Consider the following 22,574-nt stretch of genomic DNA (forward strand, 5'->3'; position numbering starts at 1 on the left):
GCAATAAAATACATAAAAACAGTTAAAATATTAAAAGTGATTAAAACATAAAAACAATAAAAGCCAACAATAAAACCAGCAACAATGTTAACAGCAACAATAGCAGTCATATCACAAGAAGGCCAAGGTAAAATAATATGTTTTCAAGGCCTTCTTAAAAGCCTGCAGTGATGGAGCATGGCAGACCTCCAATGGCAGCTTGTTCCAAAGGCGTGGGCCACTGCAGGAAGGCCCTCTCACATGTGATCACCCACCTGACTGCTCTCACAGGTGGGCAAATGAGAAGGGCCTCTCTTTCTGACCTTAAAGTGCGGGCAGGCTGATATGAAGGAAGGCAGCCCTTCAGATAACTTGGTCCCAAACTGTTTAAGGCTTTAAAAAGTCAAAACCAGCACTTTGAATGGTATGGAGAATCATTTGATCATATGAGCAGCTACCTACAGTCTGAAGTAGCAGAGTCGAGAAACAGTATTGCCACCATTTCTGCTGTTTATCACAACTAAACCTTTGTTTCTTAGCTTTCAGGCTGGCATCTAAAAGACCTGTGTTCTACTCCCTATAATATCTGTAAAATAAAGGAATAGCAACTTGAAAAAGAATACAGAATTGTGAGGAGCATCCTCAAAGCTAGGTTTTGTAGGTTTTGTCTTCCTTAATTTGAATATTAAGATGAGCTCTTCTGGACCCATGGACTGTATTCTGGACTCATGACTATTCAGCACAGTTAATATTGCTCAGTAATATTGCTTGGATCTGGAACTGTTGAATTAAACTGATTAACCAATTAAACTAACTAATTAAAATGTACTATTCTATATAAATGTACTATTCTATATGGTTTTGAAAAATGTATAAAAAGGAAGATTTCTTCTTCCCTGCTTAGGCCCTTTCTACAGGTACAGCTATGATGCCAAGCTATATAGATGGAGAAAAAAATAGCACCAGTAAAAGATGTAGCTGAAACTATTTTCTTCAAAATATGTTATTTATATAGCAGGAAAAGTACACAAATCACGAAAGAGACTCATTCAGGTTTTGCCATAAAAAAAGGAGCCATGCTTATTACTCCATCAAGGTCCTTAGGCAGGTGATTAAGCATGTTGGTAGATCTGTGAATCGAGCATTTACAAACCATTGAAAAGCTGAGACAGATGCTGAACAGGTGTGATGTGTATCTCAAGCAGTTGCAAGAGACACATATTTAAGCTGTACATAGAAGTGGTTTTTTGTGTGCAGCACATGGTTGAAGAATTATGACCTTTTTTCTTGGTTTTGCTCATTTTAAGTGGGGTGTGTGTTTGTGTGTGTGTGTGTGTGTGTGAGAGAGAGAGAGAGAGAGAGAGCACACTCCAAATATAATGGGGATGCTTTTTCCACTTTTTGTCAGTCTTTTCAATATAGCATGTTAACAGTTACTGAATACACACTTTGATCCTTTAGAGGTTGCAGAAAAATGCTGTTCCCCCGATCCATGAACAATCAACTGACACATTCCTCTTCTCAGACCACAAATCTGTGTGTGGTGCTCAGAAAAAGGATATGGTGGTGGGAGGAATATCAGCTGTTCCAGAAGTTAGACATACAAAAGCTATTACCCCTTTCAGTCTTCAGCCTATACACTGAATTCTGGTGACTTCACTCCCAGTCTGAAAGTGTTAATGTTGCATGTCTTGTCAGTAAATCCATCCAGATTTGAGCATGCTGAACTGGCATGCATGACAGAAACCTGGTTGGATGAGGCGGGAGAAGTTAATTACTTACTCACCAGGGCCCCATCTACATGAGCCTTTTACTCCAGGGCGGCTGTGAGTTGAGGTCCCTTGGGATGGATGACGGAGTTGCCACTTTGCAGCCATCCGTGGTTTTCTCCTGGAAACTGCAGATTTCCAAGGAGGTGTTTTGCTGCGATGTTTTGGGTTTGCTGAGGGTTTCCCTGCGGTTGCGGGCCGTCTGGCTCTTCCCTGAACCAACTTCGCATTTTGTGGTGGGCGTGTTGTAGGCATGTGTAGTGCTTGCATTGCTCTGTGATGCTCCTTTACCCCTCTGTCCCTTTGCAGCTGCGCCGTTACAGAGGCACAGAGAGGCATTTTCAGTTATTTGATCACACTTTCGCACATTTTTGCAGCTTTGTATCTTCGCAACGGTTGCTTTTGGACTCAGTGCTCAAGGCTGGGGGGGTGTCTTGGGGGAGGACCATTTTTGCTCCGGCCACCATTTCAGAGCGGTGGGTAGGCACGTACCTCTCACACTTTATGACTGCGAACCATCGCGAGAATCTCAGGCTGGGGAACTGACAAAAAGAGGGAGTGGAAATGAAGGAGCACGGAACAACCATTTTTTAACTGACGAGGGAGGGAAAGACACAACAGACCCCCTAAAATACAAAACAGCCAGTGAAGTGCCACACCCCCATGCTCACGGGACTGCACAGCTATGCATTTAAGTATGATGGCAAAAAAAGAGGGCACTGCGAGTCTGTTAGGAAAGCGCACAGTAACTCGTGAGTGTATCGCAGGGGATGCTAGTTTGAAGCTGCATTGCTGCGCAGTTGCGACAGGGTGGGGTGTGTGAAAGCGGTGCCATGTAGATGGCCGTCCATCCATCCATCCATCCATCCCTCTGTCTAGGTGCCTGATGATAATGATCAGGATGATGATGTATTTGTGTCCTGCCTTTAGGATAACCCCTCCCAAAGACAGCTAACAAAATGTTTTGAGTATATGTTGGTGGGCCTCTTAAGACAGGATTGGGATTCTCTTGATGAACTATCCACCCTGCTGCCCAAGAGTCTCTGCCCCTGAGCTGGTGGAGGTAGGGTTGGGCTTACCTAGGCTTATTGTCCTGGGAGATTTCAACATCCATGCTGAGACACCCTCTAAGGGAGCAGTTCAGGACTTCAATGGCTGTCATGACAAGCATGGAGCTGTCTCAGTCAATATTGTCTCCTACCCATGTGGCAGTGGCAGTACATAGTATTTTCTGCTGGATAGGATGATGGTGACCTGTGGACGAAGGGGTTTAATATAACTCCAGTACCATGGAAAGATCACTATCTGATATAGCTTTAATTTGCTGGAGCTCCTAATCTCTCCCCACTCTCAATATGTGGATGACATCCAGCACTTCCTTTCTTTTACATAAAACTAAATAGGTAATAGAAACCCTTAATCAGTGTCTGGAAGTTGGGTTGGGCTGGGCTGGCCTGGTTGTGGGCTAACAAACTGAGACGCAATCCAGGCAAGGCAGAGGCGCTGTTAGTCAGGAGGAAAACTGATCCAAGGGTGGGTTTTCCCACTGCTTCCGCCTGGATGAGATACCACTCCCACAGAAGAATCAGGTGTGCACCTCACGGGTTCTCCTGAAATCTGGCTTTGTTCTTGGATGCTCCAGTGGCAGTTATGGCTTGGAGCACCTTTGCATAGCTTTGGCCTGCACAGCTGCAGCCCTTCCTGGAGAAGGCAGGCATGAGGCATGGCCATTGTCACATCTGTGACAGTGGTTGCACACTGGTTAAATTATTGCTCCATGGGGCTGCTTTTGAAGAATGCTGCTGCCAGGGCTGAGTTTGGAGCTGGAGCATTTTACACTTCTACGTTCTGTGCTGCATTGCCTCCCTGTCTGTATCTGAGCCCAATTCAACGTGCTGTTTTTGACCTTTTAAATGGCTTGGGTATGAAGGTATCTGAAAGACTGCTTGCTTCCATGTGCAACATTCCGCTTGTTGAACAAAGCTTTGGAATACGTTCTGTTCTGCATCGTGCCATTGTCTGAGGTGACACTAGTGTGTGTGGGGGACAGGGCCTTCTCCACAGCAGAGCCTACGCTTTGGAATTCCCTCACTCAGGCGTCATGGTTGGTCTCCTCTCAATCCTCCTTCCAGCAAATAGTGAAACCCATCTTTTGCTGTTGGTCCTTTTATGACAACTGAGTTTGTGTTCCACCCCCCTTGTTCTCTGTATGCCCTGGCTTCTTAAGACGCGGTCATTACATATCGCTTTTCTGATATAATTGTTTGCATTTCCTGTTGGCATTTTGTGTCTTGTATTTTAACTTCTGTGTGCTGCTTTGGGGGCTTTCTTTGTAGTGGTGGGATGTTGCACCTTATCGAATGGTGTTCTCTGACATTGGGTACAGCTTTGTATGGGTTGGGTGATGGTAGTGTAGAGAAGGGCTGAAAATGCTTGAACATATGTGGAACAGCATCCGTAGCTTTTGAACCCAGACCTACATGCTCAGTTTAAAATCAACCTTTAAAAAACACCCTTCTCCAAATGTTAATAAAGTGCTTTCTTTTTGCAGCTTAATCCACACTATCCAGATGGTAGTAATGGGGAAAAGGCTGTGGTAAGTGCAAGTGCCTCTTTAAATACTCCCTTGCATAATTGTATCTAATTAGAAACCAAGAGTTTGACATTTGAGCTCTAGAAACAAATGGTGCAATATGGAATTATTTTCTGTCACAGAGCCAGAAGTTTGGAAATGCGATGTGACTTCTGCTTTTATTTATTCATTTATTTTAAAACTTGGCAACAACTTTTCCTGGCAATTTTTTTTAAGCATAATAAAACAATCTAAGCATACTAAAGAGGAGAATGCCCCTCTTCCCAAACCAGAACACTGACATAATAGGATAACCACTTTGGTTAAAGGAAGCTTATTTTGGCTCATTTTGTTTCCCCTTTTGTAATGCAGTGCTAGCGTGACAGACATGAAGATCTCTTTAGCAGCCATTTTTACACTTCTGGAGGTTCTAATGTTTCATTAAGACATCACCACATAGCCCCCTCTATAGCTTTATTCTTAGTGTAGTAGAGTTAATTGGAGAACTCTGAAGCCTCTTGAAATTCATTGCAGTCATTACCTTCTCTACTTAAAAAAAATCAACCATGATGGCTCCTTTCCCCCAGGAAAGTCTGATATCTCTGAACAGGAAACATAGGATGCAATCCAAAACCTTAACTGTGAAGGGACAACCCCACTCCAGCCTGCCCTATATACCATGTAGCTGTCTAACCCCTTGCAAACCAAAGAGGCCACTGCCATGGAAGTGCCACAGATGCTTCCCCATGACTACTGGGAGGTTTTGTAACTATTTGGGTTCGTCACAAGAGTCTTCACCCAGGGAACAAGCCACTGCTGGTTTGCATCTCCTTGTTGGGAAATGTTTAAACTACTCCTTCTGCCCAAAGCAGCTTTGCCAGAAGGGACAAGATAGCAGGGCTATGGAGGCTTGGGGTGGGTAGGGTTGCATCAGTGCATTGTCCTCTGGTACTGCCTCGTGCGACAGAAATGTGTCTCAGCTCAGGTGCTACATCTGTCCACCGAGAACCTTAAGCCTGTGGAGATTCAATTTCCAAGCACCTTTGCATCATAGGTTGTGGGCCAAATGCAACTCTTAATTAAAAATTCAGACTGTGTAGTGTTAGTAGTACAGTTTTCTTTCTTGCTTTCTTTCTTTCTTTCTTTCTTTCTTTCTTTCTTTCTTTCTTTCTCCCTCCCTCCCTCCCTCCCTCCCTCCCTCCCTCCCTCCCTTTCTTTCTTTCTTTCTTTCTTTCTTTCTTTCTCCTCCCCCCCTCCCCGAAGACTCAGTTGGAACTGGCTTGGTGATAAAGTCAGAGAAACAAAAATTATTTGGAAAGCATCCCCCAGGTCTCAAACGGCAGCACTTGAGTGTGTGTGTTTGCGCTGATATAAATGCTGTTGTCAAACTAGTCAAGGTTTTGTGGAGGGGAATAGACACACGTGTGTGCACGAACACACTGCTCCTGGAGTGTTATTATGGTTATTTATTATTCTGTCGATGTACTCAGGTCTGGATCAGCTCAGATAAGGTATATATTGTTCTTCCAGAATGTCCCTGTCTCCTCCTCCTCTCCCCGCCCCATCCGCTTAACACATGTTGCAACGTGATGTCTCTGCTAAAAATACGATGACTCACAAAAAATATGATGACTCACAAATGAGTCAACACTAAAAGGTGTTACAGGAGGATAACTGCTGTGCTGTCTGCCAAGCTCCAATAACGTCCAGGAGTGAGACTGCCCATTAATTTACTTTGCTTGCTGTTCATGCAGACTTTAAAAAAAGAAACAAGAGGAAGAGAGAGGACTCATCTAACCCATTGGCCTCTGAGTTCTGTTTTCGTTGTAAGAGGTTGCTGGCTTTGTGAGCACTTGCTGAAGTAGTTATAACACTGAGGCACCAGATTACACTTGATTTAACAGATGTTTCCAGAACTCTGGTGGATGTTAAATTTAATCTCAGCTGCAGTATACTGCAGCTTAATGAATTCATGTAGGCAAACAACATAAAGTCTATTTGTACCTATGCTATCACAGGTATTATAGTTCCCATTTTAAAGGAATGATTCTGTCATGTCTGGTGTAGTTTTGCACCACAGGTTGGGTCTAGCTACACATGTAGGACTGTACCACTTCAGATCTCTGGTGGGGAAATAATGCATTTGAATGCATCTCCAGACTTTAAAAGAAAGATTCCTGCACATTGAAAAGTAGTAAGTAAGGAAAAGACTCAGTTATTGTAGTAGTAGTAGTTGTTTTAACTTGGGGGATCACTCAAGTTTCTTATCCCCTCCACTAATCTGGAGTTGAACAGCCCCAGAAAGGCTGCACCATATGATTTTTCACTCGGAATTCTCCGTGATATGTTCCTAGGACCTGGGCACCGCACTTTAAGAAGGATGCAGACAAGCTGGAGGGGGTTCAGAGGAGGGCAACAAAGATGATCGGGGGACTGGAAACAAAGCCCTGTGAAGAGAGACTGAAAGAACTGGGCATGTTTAGCCTGGAGAAGAGAAGACTGAGGGGAGATATGATAGTGCTCTTCATGTACTTGAAAGATTGTCACAGAGAGGAAGGCCAGGATCTCTTCTCGGTCATCCCAGAGTGCAGGACACGGAATAATGGGCTCAAGTTACAGGAAGCCAGATTCCGGCTGAACATCAGGAAAAGCTTCCTGACTGTTAGAGCAATATGACAATGGAACCAATTACCTAGGGAGGTGGTGGGCTCTCCCACACTGGAGGCATTCAAGATGAGGCTGGATAGCCATCTGTCAGGGATGCTCTGACTTGGATTCCTGCACTGAGCAGGGGGTTGGACTTAATGTCTTGTAGACCCCTTCCAACCCTATTATTCTATGATTCTATGACCTGCATTCTCTGTATTCTGATCTGAGGATGCTCTACATGCAGCTGGACCTTGTGCACAACTTATCCTTGCTAAGACTTTTAATAGGGGCTTCCTGATTGTGTATATAACACAGCTCAGCAAAATGTGCAGTGCAAGACTGAAATAAATGGAGCACATATCCCAGCTAGATAGAATGTCTTTTGCTAGATAGAATGTCCTTGGTGGAGGTGGTGAGAACAAATTCATCCTTAGTGCTCCCTGCCGTCCATCTATTCTTTGTCTTTTATCTTTGAGCTCTTTTAAAACTAGTGCAGTGCAGTTGCATTTGGTGGGAGGCAAGGGCTCTGCCAAGCACCCAGTGGGCTTGGTGCAGCTCAGGTAGAGTAATAATGTGTACTGTCACAGCGGCTTTTCATTGGCCTCTGACCTATTTGTGCGGTAAAGCAGCTTGCACCCCAACATACCTGAGGCAGAGCGTGCCTTCTGGACTGCATACTAGAAAATAAGTCTCCAAACTTCCATTGCAGTAACCTGTGCAAAAAACACTGTGGGACTTTAAATAGGATCCTGTGTAAACCAAATAATCCCTTGTTCCTCATCAGCAGAGAGACAGCGAACTTCTCACTTCAAAAAAGAAACGACAGGCAGGGGAGAAGATTATGTATACGTTGGTGTCTGTGCCACATGGAAATGACATTGCCTCTCTTTTTGAACTGGATGCTACCACTCTTCAGCGAGCTGACTGTCTGGTTCCAAGGTACTGTTGCATACTTAAAACACTATGCAGAGATGTACACACACACACTCAGGTATATGTGTGTGTGTATAATATATGTGCTTCTGTATATATCTATAGAGATCTAGATATATCTAGGTATATATTTATAATTGTATATAGAATTGTTCCATCAAGGATTGTACGAGTAAGTAAAGTGGACAGAAAGTCAATCTTGTGCTCATCATATTCTTCAGGGATGTTGACAGGCAGGCAAGAGATGTATGAAACAACAGTGCAGCTGGCAAATAATCAAATGCAGCTATCAAATAATCATGAAAACAAGATTTTGTAAGAAAATGTAACTATGAATATATGATAGGCCAAGTTTAAGGTGAGAGGTGGGATCAAGTTAGGAAGTAGAGCGCTTGAAATGACATTGGTCTGTTTTTCAGAGCATTCTCTCTGTATTAGTCTCCTTTCTGCTCCAAAAGACTGGCCAGAATGGTATATTACTGAGGAGCAAACACTTCTATATATGAGCAAGTCATTTGAGAAAAGCGCCATGTTTTAGTTAGAGGAGTGCTGATGTGCAACTCAGGCTTTTGGCCAGCCCAAGAGAGCTGCTTCAAGAGCACCTGCAGGCACCAATTCAAGGTAATTAGTAGTCAGGGCCCAATTTACATGAGTGATTTACTGCAGAGCAAGAGCACATCAGGGTCGTTTTGTGACAGATGACATTGTTGCCACTTGACAGCAACCCAGCAGCTTTCCCTGAAAATGGTGCATTTTCGGAAAGTCGTTTTGCTGTGTCTTTTCTCCTTAAATGTGGCTCCCACATGGTTCTGCTACAGTGTGCCCCATTCCCCCAAATTAAATCCTGCATGCTGGGTATGCCTAGGGGTGTGTCTCTGACCAAGCTGTGACTTGGTCAAGGGGTGGGGCCACCCCTTTTTTCCCCCATTCCTTTTTTCCCTGCCATTGGCAGTAGTGTGCTTTTTGGACACAGGTTTAGGGTGCTTTTCCCACCAGTTAACACTAATTTGCAGTAGCGCTATTTCACAATAGCACTGTTTCACTCTTTCACCACTGGCGCTCCCCTCTCCTTCTCCTCTGTTTATTTTTACTTTTGCACTATATCACAGTAGCACTATTTTGCGATTCCACAGTTTCACACTTTCACCACTGGCACTCCCCTTTCCTTCTCTGTTAGCACAGTAATGCTATTTCACAATAGCACTGTTTCAAAATAGCGCTGTTTCACTCTCTCAGTACTCCACAGTGGTGTGCTTTGGATATAGGGCATGTGGTATTTTCTCCTGCAGCTCCCTTCTGAGCCGTTTATTTTTACTGTGTGCTACTTCACAGTAATGCTACTATGCAATAGCTCTGTTTTACTCTCTCATTACTCCACAGTGGTGTGCTTTGGATATAGGGCACTTCTCAACTGTTTATTTTTACTTTGCACTATGCAGCATGCAGCTTCATATCAATGTAACCATTCTAGAAGCGGAGCACACTTATGAAGACAAATGGTGGATGCGAGGGGAGAGGTGTGGGGTAAACTACAGGGACATAATTTGTCTCTTCCATTAAACTTTGCTGAGCAAGGAAGCATGGACAGGGGTGGAGAACAAGCCTCTCCCATTTGCTGAGCAGCATCTATGTGGTTGATGACAGAATACTGGCAGGACTCCACCCACCAACCCCAAAGTAAGGCAGTTTTAAGTACAGTTTGACCTGTGACAGTGGGTTTTTAGGTAGTGTATACTCCGTTATTTTGCTTTGTGTGCTGCTGACGGACCAAAGTGATTTCATGACATTCTATATATAACCAGAAAGCGCTTCTCTTACCATTTCCATGTAGATTGGGCCCAGGGTTAATCCAGTAGTGCTGCAGCAATATGGTAACTAAGTTAAATATCATTTAATGCAATAATATTGGAGCATCTCCTACCCAGTCATACCCTCTGCCTGAAAAGCAGTGCCTGTTATGTGTGTGTGGGCAGGGGTCGTTGGTTGTGGCTACCCTGAGAGGAGGCTCCCAGTGTCATGATGTTGAACGCTGAAACGTCGTAGAAACAAAGGAGTAATGAAACAGGATGCTAGAAGCGGCTGTGGAGGGTTTGCTGGTGCAGACAGGACAGAAGAACGAATTGTGGCTCTTGGAAAGTTCATCTGTGTTGCCTAGCTTCTTTGTCCATTGTTTCTTTCCTTGACAGGGCACCAGTTTTCAATTTCATCATTTGTCCGTGTGGGTATCAGGGCTGTTTGGTGTTTTTTCTTCTTTTTTCTGTAGATAGGGTTGGACACGTAACAGTGCGTTCAATACCTTGTCATCGGTGGCACTATGCATTTCAGAGTAAAAACTTTTCAGGAGCTAAACATACAAACAGAGCAAAGGCAACACTATAAAAACACTGAAAACATAAAAGACAATGCCTTGTAATACAGAACAGAATGAATGAATTCATAAAAAGCCCTTACTCTACAATGCAAAATCCTGTAAGAATGATAAAACGCTAAACAATACAGACAATATATTTCACTCAGCACCAGAGTCGTCGTCTCCTTTCTGGTTCACCTGTTTTCATCCCACATGAGTGGCCACCAGGAATGTAATTCTGACAACCAGCAGGGAAAGCCCCCCAAATTCTGCACCAAACGTCTCTGGGAAAAGCTGTCAGCACCACAGGGGGGCCAAGATGCCTCTTTCAAGTCCACTGCACGCACACACACCCCAACTGTCTGTTGCTCCTCCTCTGTGAAACCCACTCGCATAATAGCAGATACAAAAGGAACACACACTTACTGTGTCTTCAAGGAGCAGAAAGTAAGGAAGCCGAGGCTCACTAACTCCTAGAGCCAATGGTTGGCAACTAAGCCCAGCCAAAATGGGTGGAGCCCTGAATACATGGGCTACAATCCCATTCTCCATGTGTGGAGAACAGGTTATGGAGGCTCCCGTTACACTGGGCCTGCAGGAATGCTTTAGGACACATCCTGGCAACCCCAGATCTTCCATTAGGACGTGCAGTGCTCCAGCTGTACAGATGCCTTCCAGGAGCAGGCGCACACTCTGCCAGGGTGTGTCCCTTGTTGCCTTGAAAGGAGGATCAGGTTAAACCCCTCCTCTTGTGATTGCTGCCATGGAGGGCATTTCAGGCGGCGGTCATCTAATTTCTTACCCAAACAATTTGAGGAACATTTGTCCAGACTAAAAGAACATTTGGATGGATCACGTGTAAAATCTGGATTGTTCCATATCCTGGTCACGTTGTATGCAATAAAACATCGCGAGAAGAAGGCTCAGAAAAGAATTATTTGTAAATGCAGCACATAAATATGCCAGGGATTCATTTCATATATTACAAGTCTAGGTGGTGTTTGCCCCTGCCCTCCACAGCACATCTAATATGTGACTCTGGTGTTCTGCATCAGGGCCCATATGCACAAAGGTCCAATTAATAAAATACTCCCCACCCTTTTTGAGGGGCATTCTCAGCCCCCTGCCAGAGTACACATGTCACACATTCCTTTAGCGCAGGGGTGTTGAACGTCTTTCAGCCCAATGACTGAATTTAATTTCAGAGAAGCTCTTGGGGGCTGCATTTTCATGGTGGGTGGGGTGAAGGCAAAGCAGGGTGGAGCCAAAGGCAAAAGGGGTGGGGCCAAAACGATAAAAATTTCCAGCATATTTTAGCTTAAAGCTCTCACTGCGAATAACTAAGCCTTAGTTAGGGGAAGTCTTTGAACATTCTCCAGTGGGAAAACCCCACACAAAAGCTGGGAAACAACTGATCAGTCAGTGGTCAAGGAAGGGGTGGGGCCAGGGAAGGAGGTGTGGCCTTCTGGGGAACCTTGGAGGGCTGGATTAAGATCTTAGTGACAGAAATGATACATACGGTGTGTGTGTGTGTGTGTGTGTGTAGTTTAAATTTGGGAAATATTAACTCGCCAGCTTCTCCACTTTTTAAAAGATGACATCAGTGGGACTCAAGCACTGTGCAGCCTACGTAAATTCCTTTTCAGTGATTTTGAAAACAATATATGCATGCTGAAATGATTTAAAGTTCATTTCTTTCAAGCTGTTGTTTTCCTTTCAGGAATTCGTATGTTCGACTGAGGCACCTGTGCACGAACACATGGGTCACCAGTACCAGTATTCCAATAGACCAGGATGAAGAAAGGCCTGTAATGTTAAAGGTAAATACTCAGAGTGGTAAACACAACTGATAAAAGGAAAAGTGTTTTCCAGCACTAAGTTTTTGTTGTTTCTCCATAACACCTGTGGTTTCTCCAACCACCCATACTGCAGATTGGAACCTGCCAAACAAAAGAAGACAAGGAAGCATTTGCTATTGTGTCTGTTCCTCTGTCTGAGGTTAGAGATTTGGATTTTGCTAATGATGCCAACAAAGTTTTAGCATCAACAGTTAAAAAGTTGGAGATTGGCTCCGTGACTCAAAATGAAAGGAGGTAAGTGAACCTTCCTTACCCCTCTTCCCTGTCCCTCCCTGATGGAATGCTATCTAGCAAATGCCTACAGCTTATACATGCTTTCATAACAGACCTCTGACCAGTTCAGCATCATTAGAATTTGTGATGGCTAAAATGTTACAGGAATTTTTTTTAGCTTTTTAGTAACAGGTATGTGACAGCTCTGAGGCCTAAGCATTGGTAAATTTGTGTATATTAAATGTGAGGTGGGGTAGTGGGACCCTTGGGTTCAATTCATCTCTGTACAATGACATACTGGCTGCGCTCAGATGTAACACTAAACCATGGCTTAGCACTAAGCATGAGCCAAGCCTCTTTCCAAGCTCACATGCTCCCCTCTCCCTACTCTTCCTGTGTGGCCAAGAAGCTTTCACTTCCATTTTTAGTTAATTACAGCTTTTCTGTTGTCTGAACTGGGAATTGTGATTTAACCTATCTATGGTTAATTTCAAAACAAGTCAGTTTCATAGCATGGCTTCTTGAAACTAACCATAGTTAGGGTCACACCACAATTCTCAGTTCAGACAGCACAGGACCTTGGGGTAAACTAAAGTTAATGCTTCTGAACTCTTGGCTGTGTGGGTGAAGGAGAGGGCAGCGGAGAGTGCGTGAGCTTGGGAGGAGGCTAGACTCATTCTCATAGTGCTAAATCATGGTTTGATGCTATGCCTGAATGTAGTCATAGTGTCCTTGAAATGTGCCAGCTCTATACTTCTGAGGGTGCAAGAGCTGTGTTGTGCTTTGGTACATAGCAGTAAAAGGTCTTCAGATTTATTGAGTCCAGAACTTTTTGTCAGCAATAACTAATGACAACAAACCAGAAAAGTGCCCATCATTATGATGGGTGGGATGTATGTGGAGGTCAAGTTAATGTGGAAGTTGTTACGATACATTATTATTCACTGTCTTGCATTTCTTCAACTTAGGTTTGTAACCAAGCTGTTGGAAGATCTGATTTTCTTTGTTGCTGATGTGCACAATAATGGCCAGGAAGTTTTGGATGTGGTGGTCATTAAGCCCAACCGAGAGAGGCAAAAATTAATGAGGGAACAAAATATATTGGCACAGGTATGTAATTGACAATAATATTGTATACAGAGGATATTCTTCAAGGCAGCAAGGATTTAATTAGGATACTGTGCATCTATCTTCACCAATTTTTTGTGCACGGTATGAATCTAAACTAAGAAGGACAAAATATAATTTTGCAAAGTATGAAGGAGGGTTGCTGATACAGATGTACACTATTTTCCTTGGTATCAGTCATAAAAGTGCTTAGGGAATGAAGCTAGCAACAAAAGAGATTATCCTCTGAATAAAATGGAAACTGTTCAGGACAAACGTAGATAATTGCATTACACTGGCCCGTTGTCTTGTCTTGTCTTTTCTTTTCTTTTTGCAGTGGTGCTTTTTCCTTGTTATTTGCATAAACACAAAATATTACTTTCTGTTTTATATGCTGATGACTTTCCTTGCAGTAACATTTTCTTCTTAAAAACTGATATGTAACTTCTCCCTTAGGATGCAATCTTTGGAGTTACTTAGGTTCCCCTTTTCCTACTTATTTCTGAACTTTCAAATGTTACAAAAGTACATTGCACTTGGTGACTCCAGCCATTTTTTTCTTCCTGTCCAAATTTCTGAAATGAGACAAACTTGATAAATATTTTTCATTGAATTTAATAGGATGCCCTTCCAGGGACTGAGATGTACATCTGTTTTTGTTGTGCCAGTGTCTCACACTAATATTACTCCATCACTATTGATGCGTATTATTGGTTGTGACTGGTTATGTGAACACTCCTGACAGAAGTTTACAAATATGGGTGATATACACCAACAGTGTTGTCATAAGACTCTTACCATGTGTACACATGTGGCCATGGAAGGCTATCTACAAGCTTGAAAGTGGATCATAATAGAAAACAGCAAAATAACTGAGGAAAGTGGGGAAGATGAATGTGCCAGAATTTGCCTGCTCCTTATAAAAAATAGAGTCTGAAGTCACTTTTTTTTTTACATGAGGTGACCTGCTGGAGGGGAAAGTGCATTTTGAGTAAAGATTACATGTAAATTTTCATGTTCTTTACATTGGTCCATCTATTCAGCCTCATATATGCAGTGATGGTTAGCAATTACCCTCCATCTTGGCTCAAGATGCTTCTCTAATATATTGTTCACTGATTTCACCAGAAGGGCTTGTTTTCACCTTCATTTATCACTTTGGTCTTGATTTCTTGTGTGTGTGTACGCAGATATTTGGGATCTTAAAGGCTCCATTCAAAGATAAAGCAGGAGAAGGAGCCATGCTGAGACTTGAAGATCTGGGCGATCAGAGATATGCACCATACAAATATATGCTGAGGCTTTGTTACAGAATCCTCCGGCATTCCCAGCAGGACTATAGGAAAAATCAGGTTGGCTTTTTGCTTTTTCAGAGGGGTACACATAATTGTATACAACGGGCAAGCCATGAACTCCTTGGATGTGCTATGTTTTTAGCACAGAATATCCATTAGGGAAAAAAAGAATTGCTGCATAATGCTTTTTTATTTATAGTGCTAAGAGCCCTTTGTCTGGAAGCACCCATAGTTGCTTCTCATAGTTGCAAATTCTGTGACCCATAGTCACAGAATTCTCTGGAATGACTTTTATAAGAGAAGGACACCAAATTAGGCCTTATAGAACCACAATCTTACTTTCAGTGGGGGTTTGGATTACTAATTCCATGACCTTCCACCAGTTTTAAATACTTAGCACATACAGTAGTAGTTTGAGATGCTGCAGAGCTTAAGGTTAGCTGCCACCTCTGTAGCATGATTGGTTACAGCTGAAATTAACAAGGTATGTGTGGAACTGGTGTATGGATGTCAACAGTGGGTCATGGCAGCCCTCAGGACATGCCCCCCACTCAACGCAGGATTGAAGCATTACTGGTGGAAGCCTCACTTGATGGCTTCTTTTCTGATGTGCCCAATAGACAGACAGATGGACAGACAGACAGACAGACAGACAGACTGATGATATAGAGTTTTCCTGCTGATTTGTTGATATGTTAACTGCGTGTCCAATTTTTGAGCCAATGTTGCTGTCTTTATATTGCTTTCATTGTTGTTTTGTTGGTTACTTGCCCTGTGAGGTCCTAGAAGCCTAGCGCATGGCATGACAAGAATCTTTAAACAAACAAACAAACAAACATCCAGGAAAGAGGCAGAGATTGTAGAGTCAGTCTGATCACTGGTCACACATCTCCATACCTCCATCATGCTCTAAGCTCATTTGAGAGAAACCTGTTCTGTCTTCCCCCAGATCATCATTATCTGTCAGTCTGCGGCCAAGCCCAGGTAACCGAGGTATTCCCATCCCAGTGAATCTTCTGGGAAAAGTCTGTGACAAGGGAACTACTGGTATCTGATTAGTACTCTGGGCATGTAGGGATCTCTGAGTCAGACAAGGGCAAACTTGACAAAGAGATCATGTTTACTTCAGAGCTAAAAGTATCCTGACCAGACGAGTTTTGTTTTTGTTTTTTAGATAGAGGAGAGGCAATGTTTATACTGATCCTGTATAACTCAAGCACCTGCACTGCCTCCAAGTTGTCATCTGGGCATAGTTCAAGGTGTTGGTTTTGATGTATAAAACCCTTAGTACAGGGGTGGGCAACTTGTGGTCCTCCAGATGTCTTGGCCTACAACTTTCATTAGCCCTAGCCATCATAGCCAATGGTGAGGAACGATGGGAGTTGTAGGTTGAGCAACAGGGCTGAGCAACATTTGGAGGGCCAAAAGTTGCTCAACCCTGCCTTAGTAGCTTGGCTCCTACATATCTCAGCAACCACCTTCTCTCTAGTCCTTTGTACTATCATGACCATTAGGATCAAGTGTACATCTGAGTGGCAAGTTCAAGCAGCGAGAGCATGTTGCAAAGCATTGTTCTTGATGGCCACCCCGCAGTGGTGGAGCAGCCTTCCCTTAGAGGTCTGTCAATTGCTAATCCTGAATCCAAGTCCAGAAAAGCTGTGTAAGAAGAGCTTGATGGGCTGGCATTCTGTGGGCACAATTAATCAATTACATTTAATTGATTGGGGTATTTTGTTTTTAGCATGTGTTTGTATGTTACTTTTAGCTTCATTGAGAAGGAGCAGGACAGAAACTGAACTAAAATAAAGGAATTTGAGAGATATGGAGCATGCGTTCAGGAACCTGAAGAAAGAAGCCATGATCTTTTATCTGTTTGTCTATCAAGCCAAATATTGCTGATACCCACAAAATGTGTGTGTTTGTCTTTGGAACTCCCCATTTTTCAAGCTCTTTGACAGACCATCCTTGGATTTTCTTCCAGGAATACATTGCAAAGAACTTCTGTGTCATGCAGTCCCAGATCGGCTATGATATCTTGGCAGAAGACACTATCACAGCTTTGTTGCACAACAACAGGAAGCTGCTAGAGAAACATATCACAGCTAAAGAAATAGAGACATTTGTGAATTTACTCAGGAGGAATCGAGAGCCAAGGTTTGAGGCAGCCCATATAATTTAATTAATTAATTAATTACACTGATCACCATTTTATCTGTGAATATGTGACTATGACCTTGTGACAGGATCAGAAACAATTCCCTCATTACATAAAACTTGCACTGTATGTTTTATGTAATGAGGGAACATATATTACATACAGTGCAAGTTTTTTGTAATGAAGGAATTGTTTCTGAGAGTCAGAGAGAGAGAGAGAGAGAGAGAGAGAGAGATTTGCAGTCAGTATTTCTGGGATGGGATGCTATTAATAAACACTGTGTTGCCTCTTTTCTGCGAATTCCTGTAGTGTGACCCATCCTCTTTTCTTGTTAATTCCCCGCCCCCTTCCCTCAAGGTTCTTGGACTACCTATCAGACTTGTGTGTTTCTAACACAACTGCAATCCCAGTTACTCAGGAACTTATTTGTAAATACATGCTGAGCCCAGGAAATGCTGACATTCTCATTCAGACCAAGTAAGTTAACTGAGATTTCCTCTTAATTGTTTTATGTTGCCTTGCTTAAGTAGTTAATTCAGATTGTTAGCAGTTATAGTGTGAACTGTTGGTTTTAAGGTTGGTTTCAATGCAAATGGACAACCCTTTGGACTGCTCCATCCTCTCGGACGATATGGATGAGGAAGAGGTTTGGCTGTATTGGATTGACAGCAACAAGGAACCTCATGGTAAAGCCATCAGGCATCTTGCTCAAGAAGCTAAGGAGGGCACCAAAGCTGATTTAGAAGTCCTTACTTACTACAGGTAAAGTACCTTTTCTTAAAAGGAGAACGATATGGCCCAAAGGACACGATTTTATCCTAGGCGTTCCCTCCATCTTCTCTAGATTCATCAGCAATCCTAGGGTTCCTGGACTGAATGTAGGTACCTGGCAGATCACAATTCAGAAATTATGGAGACCTGAGTTAGGCCTTCAGTCAGTGCCTATGGAAAAATTATCCCTTTGAGAAAAATGCACTAAACTCACACCCATCCATTGCTCCATTGGAGGTTGTTCCAGTGGAAGGTAAGAAAGATCTGGAAAAACAATGTCTGAAGAAAGCTGACATCAATGAAGGCTGGGTTATCACGTGCTGTGATGCTATTGTGTTCAAAGTCTGTTGACCTTTGGGCAGTGAATGGGCAGAGAACATTTGAAGCTGCAGTACTGCTGAAACTAATGAGTTTAGTGTGAGACCTAGCCAGTCCTTTGGATGAAAGACCACTGATAGATCCATGTAAAAGAAAGTGGGATATAAGTATAATATGTTTTTTGAAGTCTGTTGACTCCACTGGGGGTCAAAAAAATGGCACGGGGATACCTACTGCTCTAGCATTCTTGGAGCTACATGACTACCGATCCATGCCTGGATAGGACAGTCCCATGTACAATGCTCTGCTAATGGAAGAGTGTGCTGTATAGGTACGATTTAAAAAGTTTGTCAAAGTTTGTCTGGCTTCAGGAACTGGAACCCTGGGTACACTTCCGGAGGGAAAATAATACCTGAACAAGGTATGCATTATTTTATGCATGATCTGCAAATGTTTGTTCTGAGTTCTGAGTTTAAGCTGAATTTGTTTCATTGAATTAAATTAAGGCTGCAGTTCTGTGCACACTTTTTAGGAGTCAGCCCCACTGAACTTAGTGGGATCTACTTCTGAGTAAACCTGCATAGGATTGCACTGTAGGTCAGCTGAGTCGTTTGAGGATTTGCAATCTCTGTCATTCTCATTCTCATTAGCAATGATATATGCAGCAGAAGTTGAGCAGGATACAAAACTGGGTTGTAAAATTGGTTTTAAACACAAGTATTTCTAAGGAGCTTGGAGATTTAGTGGGGGACTGCTGTGTGCACATCGTGTATTGTGGACCTTATTTTATAATTTGATCGATAAGATTAGCAGTTGTACACAGTGAAAGACTCCTAAAGTGGTTGTTGGGATTATGTAACATTCATCAGATGTATAGACTAGGTTCTTGGGAAGCCAGTGCAGAATAGAAATGAGAGTGTGGCTTTATTATCTTAAGGTATCAACTGAACCTCTTTGCAAGGATGTGCTTGGACCGCCAATATTTGGCTATAAACCAGATCTCCATGCAGCTCTCAGTGGACCTGATCCTACGCTGCATGTCAGACGAGAGCTTGCCTTATGACCTGCGCGCATCTTTCTGCCGCCTCATGTTGCATATGCACGTGGACAGAGATCCTCAGGAGACAGTGGTGCCTGTGAAGTACGCCAGGCTGTGGACTGAAATTCCTACCAAGATCACTATCCATGAGTAAGCTCCCTTTTGAAACAACCAGATCAGGTCATTCAGGGCCAACCAAATAAAGTCGTTTTTCCTATGATGCCTCATTAAGAATTTACTACTACACAATGGGGCAGTGGCCACAGTCTTAGTTGACTTTAAGAAATATGTCATTTTTATGGCAGGCACAATAATTCTGGAGTAGATCAGAAGGTGTCAGAACTACCGTCCACCTTGAATGCCATTTTCTTGGTGGAAACATGCAGTACAAATTAAATAAATAAACTATTTAACAGGGTGTACACTCTAGTTGTGTTCTATTTATTTGTTTTTAAGTTATGCCTCCTTTTTATATAAAGGCTACGTGGTTTACAATAGAAATAAATAAGTATATTTAAAAGCTGCTCAGCGGAATTTACAACCAGTTAAAACGACAAACCGCAATGATTTATGGTGATGTCTAGACTGGTGCTCATGATGCTGTCTCTTCTCTGACTCTCTTTGGGATGTTTGACAAGTCTATGGGAGACGTCAACAACCTTCCCTATATCAAACATCTCCACTTATTATGCAGTGAAAATGACTGATCAAGCATTTTCTGCCTCCTGCTATATCCCATCCATTCATGGTATTGCTTTGTAGGTATGATTCTTTCACAGACTCGTCACGGAATGACATGAAGAGGAAATTTGCTTTGACGATGGAATTCGTAGAAGAGTACCTGAAAGAAGTTGTGAACCAGCCCTTTCCTTTTGGAGACAAAGAGAAAAACAAGCTAACGTTTGAGGTACTTTTCTGCTATCCTGACCAAGACTGACTGTGCTTTTCAAATCAAGGAATAGCTTGAAACGGTGGAGCAGCAGAAAATAAGCTGGTTTAGGGCATAATCCTATGCATATTTAATCAGAAAAAAAGTCCTACAACTCCCAGCATTCCCCAGCCAGCTGGGGAAGGCTAGGAGTTGTAAAACGTTTTTCTGTGTAAACGTGCATAGGGTTGCGCCCTTAGCCACCTTTCTCTGCCCCTACTTTTATTGCCATTCCACATGAAGTTTCCCACTCGAGGCCTTGTAAACATGATCATTTGGGGACAGTAGTTCTGGTACCTACTAATTAGTAATATCTTAGAGGCCTGGTTCTCATGCTACTCTAGCAGCATGAGGAGCTACCGCAGGGCTGCTCTTTGCTGTTGCACTGAGGTAATGTGAGAGGCCCTGACCAGCTGGGAGGAGCTGCTCACGCCAATGTTCCCCTTATTTCCCGAGGTGCCATGTAGGGTCCTCGCACATGTTTTGTGGCTTCTCACATTAACCTGGCAAACAGATGGAAGCAGTGCTGGTGCAGCTCCCATGCTGCCTGAACAATGGGAGTTACCCACATGTAAGATGCGTGTGCATGACCAGTTATGACAACTGTATATGCCAGTGATGCTTCTGTGACCAAAAGTGCTTACACAGCTCTGACAGAAGAGCGGTGTGTCTGCCTCTGATTCCATGCCAGTGCAGAATTTGAAACGGCGTTTAGCATCCTAAAAAAAATCTAGATATGCCTAAAAACACATGGGCAAAGTCTGGTGAAATTTCGGAAGGCAGAATTGTGGCTCAGTAGGATTTCCAGTGGGTAAGGGGAAGGGCTTCAGTGTCCCATACAGCTCCTTGCTCCTCCCTATGACTAGTCGAAGCAGAATAAGTGATACCAAATAGGAAACTTAAGCCAATACGTTTAATTTTCATAATGTATAAAGACTGCAGAATCTCAGTCTTCACCAAGTGTAAGATGCATTCCAGGGTAAACAATGCAAAACAGCTGGCCGACCTGCAGACTGGTTGTTGTGATCTGGTTTTCAGCTGCAAGCTGAACTATGTTTGGCAAGGCAGAACGTTAAGGAATCGGCACGTTATCATGACCATCCTTCTTGGTCAGGATTAAACCTGGATCAGCTGAATACAGTTTGCGGCATGTGCCTTTGGGAAATTATGAAAGCTTCTTTAGGGCTCTGTTAGACCCCCTTAGTGTCTTTGAAGAAGGGAAGGGAGGGGAAACCTTCTCCAGTGGTTCTCACAGACAGGCAGGACCTGGGGATCCTTCCTGTCTTCTCCGTCCATCATACAGTTTAGTGCAGTGGTGGAGCAAAGCCCCAAATGGGGCATGCATTGTTCAAACACTGGGTTTTAGGAACCATGCCCCCTAAAAACCAGCAATTTTTAGACCCTCCAGAGCAGGCTTCCCTGATCTTTTCTTTCTCCCCAGATGTTTTGACCAATTCCCATCAGCCCCAGTCATCATGGCCAGTAGTCAGGAATCCTGGGAGTTGTAGTCCAAAACATCTAGAGGGCGCCAGGTCAGGGAAGGTTGCTCCAGAGTTTTGCCTGACCTGAAATGGAGCCATAATTTGTTCCAACTCCTGCTGTGGCATTCCTGGAAGCCCTGCTTGCAACTTATTGGGATGACGGGACCTGGTAGAGATGGGTTCCAGAACATCACAGCAGAGACTGTCCCCTGGACACTGGGAAGTATGAGGACTTGCATGCCAGGGTTTTCTGGAGGGTACTCCCTGCCTTCTCTCCTTTCCCTGATAGGGAAGGGCAGGAAGAGTTCTTGGGAAAGTTGAAACAGGGACCAAGGCCTATTGGTTGGTGTGCAGCAATGTTGTCATCACTTCAATCTGTTCTGAGCTCAACCCGTGATTTAGATTAATCTTACAATGTCCAGAAGACATCTAAGGGTCCATTCATCACTAGTTTATTGTTGAGCTCTCTTTCTCATTCTTGCTATTTCTGTCTTTTTCTCCCCTTTAGGTGGTGCACCTGGCTCGCAATCTCATATACTTTGGTTTTTATAGTTTCAGTGAGCTACTCAGGCTGACCAGAACACTACTTGCTATCCTTGATATTGTACAAGTGCCTATGTCATCCTACCTTGAAAGATTAAGCAAATTTCAGGATGGAGGTAAGAGGGGAAAAACCCCTGGAAATGTACAAGTGCCTATGTCATCCTACCTTGAAAGATTAAGCAAATTTCAGGATGAAGGTAAGAGGGGAAAAACCCCTGGAAATTTATGACATCATACAATACAATATTTATTATCTGTCTGCGATTATTAGTCTCTTTACTCTCAGATCTGGAAAAATGTGACTTGGTGTTTTAGTGATAGTGGCTGAGCACATAATTTCCACTGATTTCAGCACGATGATGCAGGGATACATTGACCTACAACTGGAGTTACTACTCCTGGTCTGCTTCAGTTATTTAGAGGAGTCCCATAAACGAATATACCAAAGCTGTCCTGTGGTCTTTGATGCACATCTTTTCATACTGTACAGTTGACCTCAACACCAGGGCTGAGCCAAAACTACTTCCTTCATTTCATTTTTCTTTTTTAATGGGTGTCAGAAAGCTTCTCCCATTTTCAGTGATTTTCACCATTATTTTCCTCCTTCTTTGCC

At 43.1% G+C, this 22,574-nt stretch overlaps 1 protein-coding gene across 10 annotated transcripts in view; it reads left to right on the forward strand.

Moving 5' to 3' along the window:
• Positions 1-22,574, forward strand: part of ITPR2 (inositol 1,4,5-trisphosphate receptor type 2) — a 351,496-nt gene that overhangs the window by 83,331 nt on the left and 245,591 nt on the right. For 4 of the 10 annotated variants that reach the window (XM_084811529.1, XM_084811530.1, XM_084811536.1 and 1 more), the window contains 12 exons: positions 4,300-4,344; positions 7,754-7,908; positions 11,973-12,072; positions 12,185-12,345; positions 13,293-13,434; positions 14,622-14,783; positions 16,708-16,880; positions 17,239-17,358; positions 17,458-17,643; positions 18,908-19,159; positions 19,772-19,916; positions 21,927-22,158. In XM_084811529.1, coding sequence (XP_084667655.1) covers positions 4,300-4,344; positions 7,754-7,908; positions 11,973-12,072; positions 12,185-12,345; positions 13,293-13,434; positions 14,622-14,783; positions 16,708-16,880; positions 17,239-17,358; positions 17,458-17,643; positions 18,908-19,159; positions 19,772-19,916; positions 21,927-22,158 — 1,873 coding nt within the window. Of the gene's footprint in view, positions 1-4,299; positions 4,345-6,131; positions 6,199-7,753; positions 7,909-11,972; positions 12,073-12,184; positions 12,346-13,292; positions 13,435-14,621; positions 14,784-16,707; positions 16,881-17,238; positions 17,359-17,457; positions 17,644-18,907; positions 19,160-19,771; positions 19,917-21,926; positions 22,159-22,574 lie in introns of those variants that run through there. The other 6 variants (XM_084811532.1, XM_084811534.1, XM_084811537.1 and 3 more) reach the window with 4 other exon arrangements.

This window comes from Heloderma suspectum, chromosome 7 (assembly GCF_057233095.1).
Source record: "Heloderma suspectum isolate Gila_16-S chromosome 7, 16-S_ref, whole genome shotgun sequence".
In the NCBI taxonomy this organism is placed as follows: Eukaryota; Metazoa; Chordata; class Lepidosauria; order Squamata; family Helodermatidae; genus Heloderma; species Heloderma suspectum.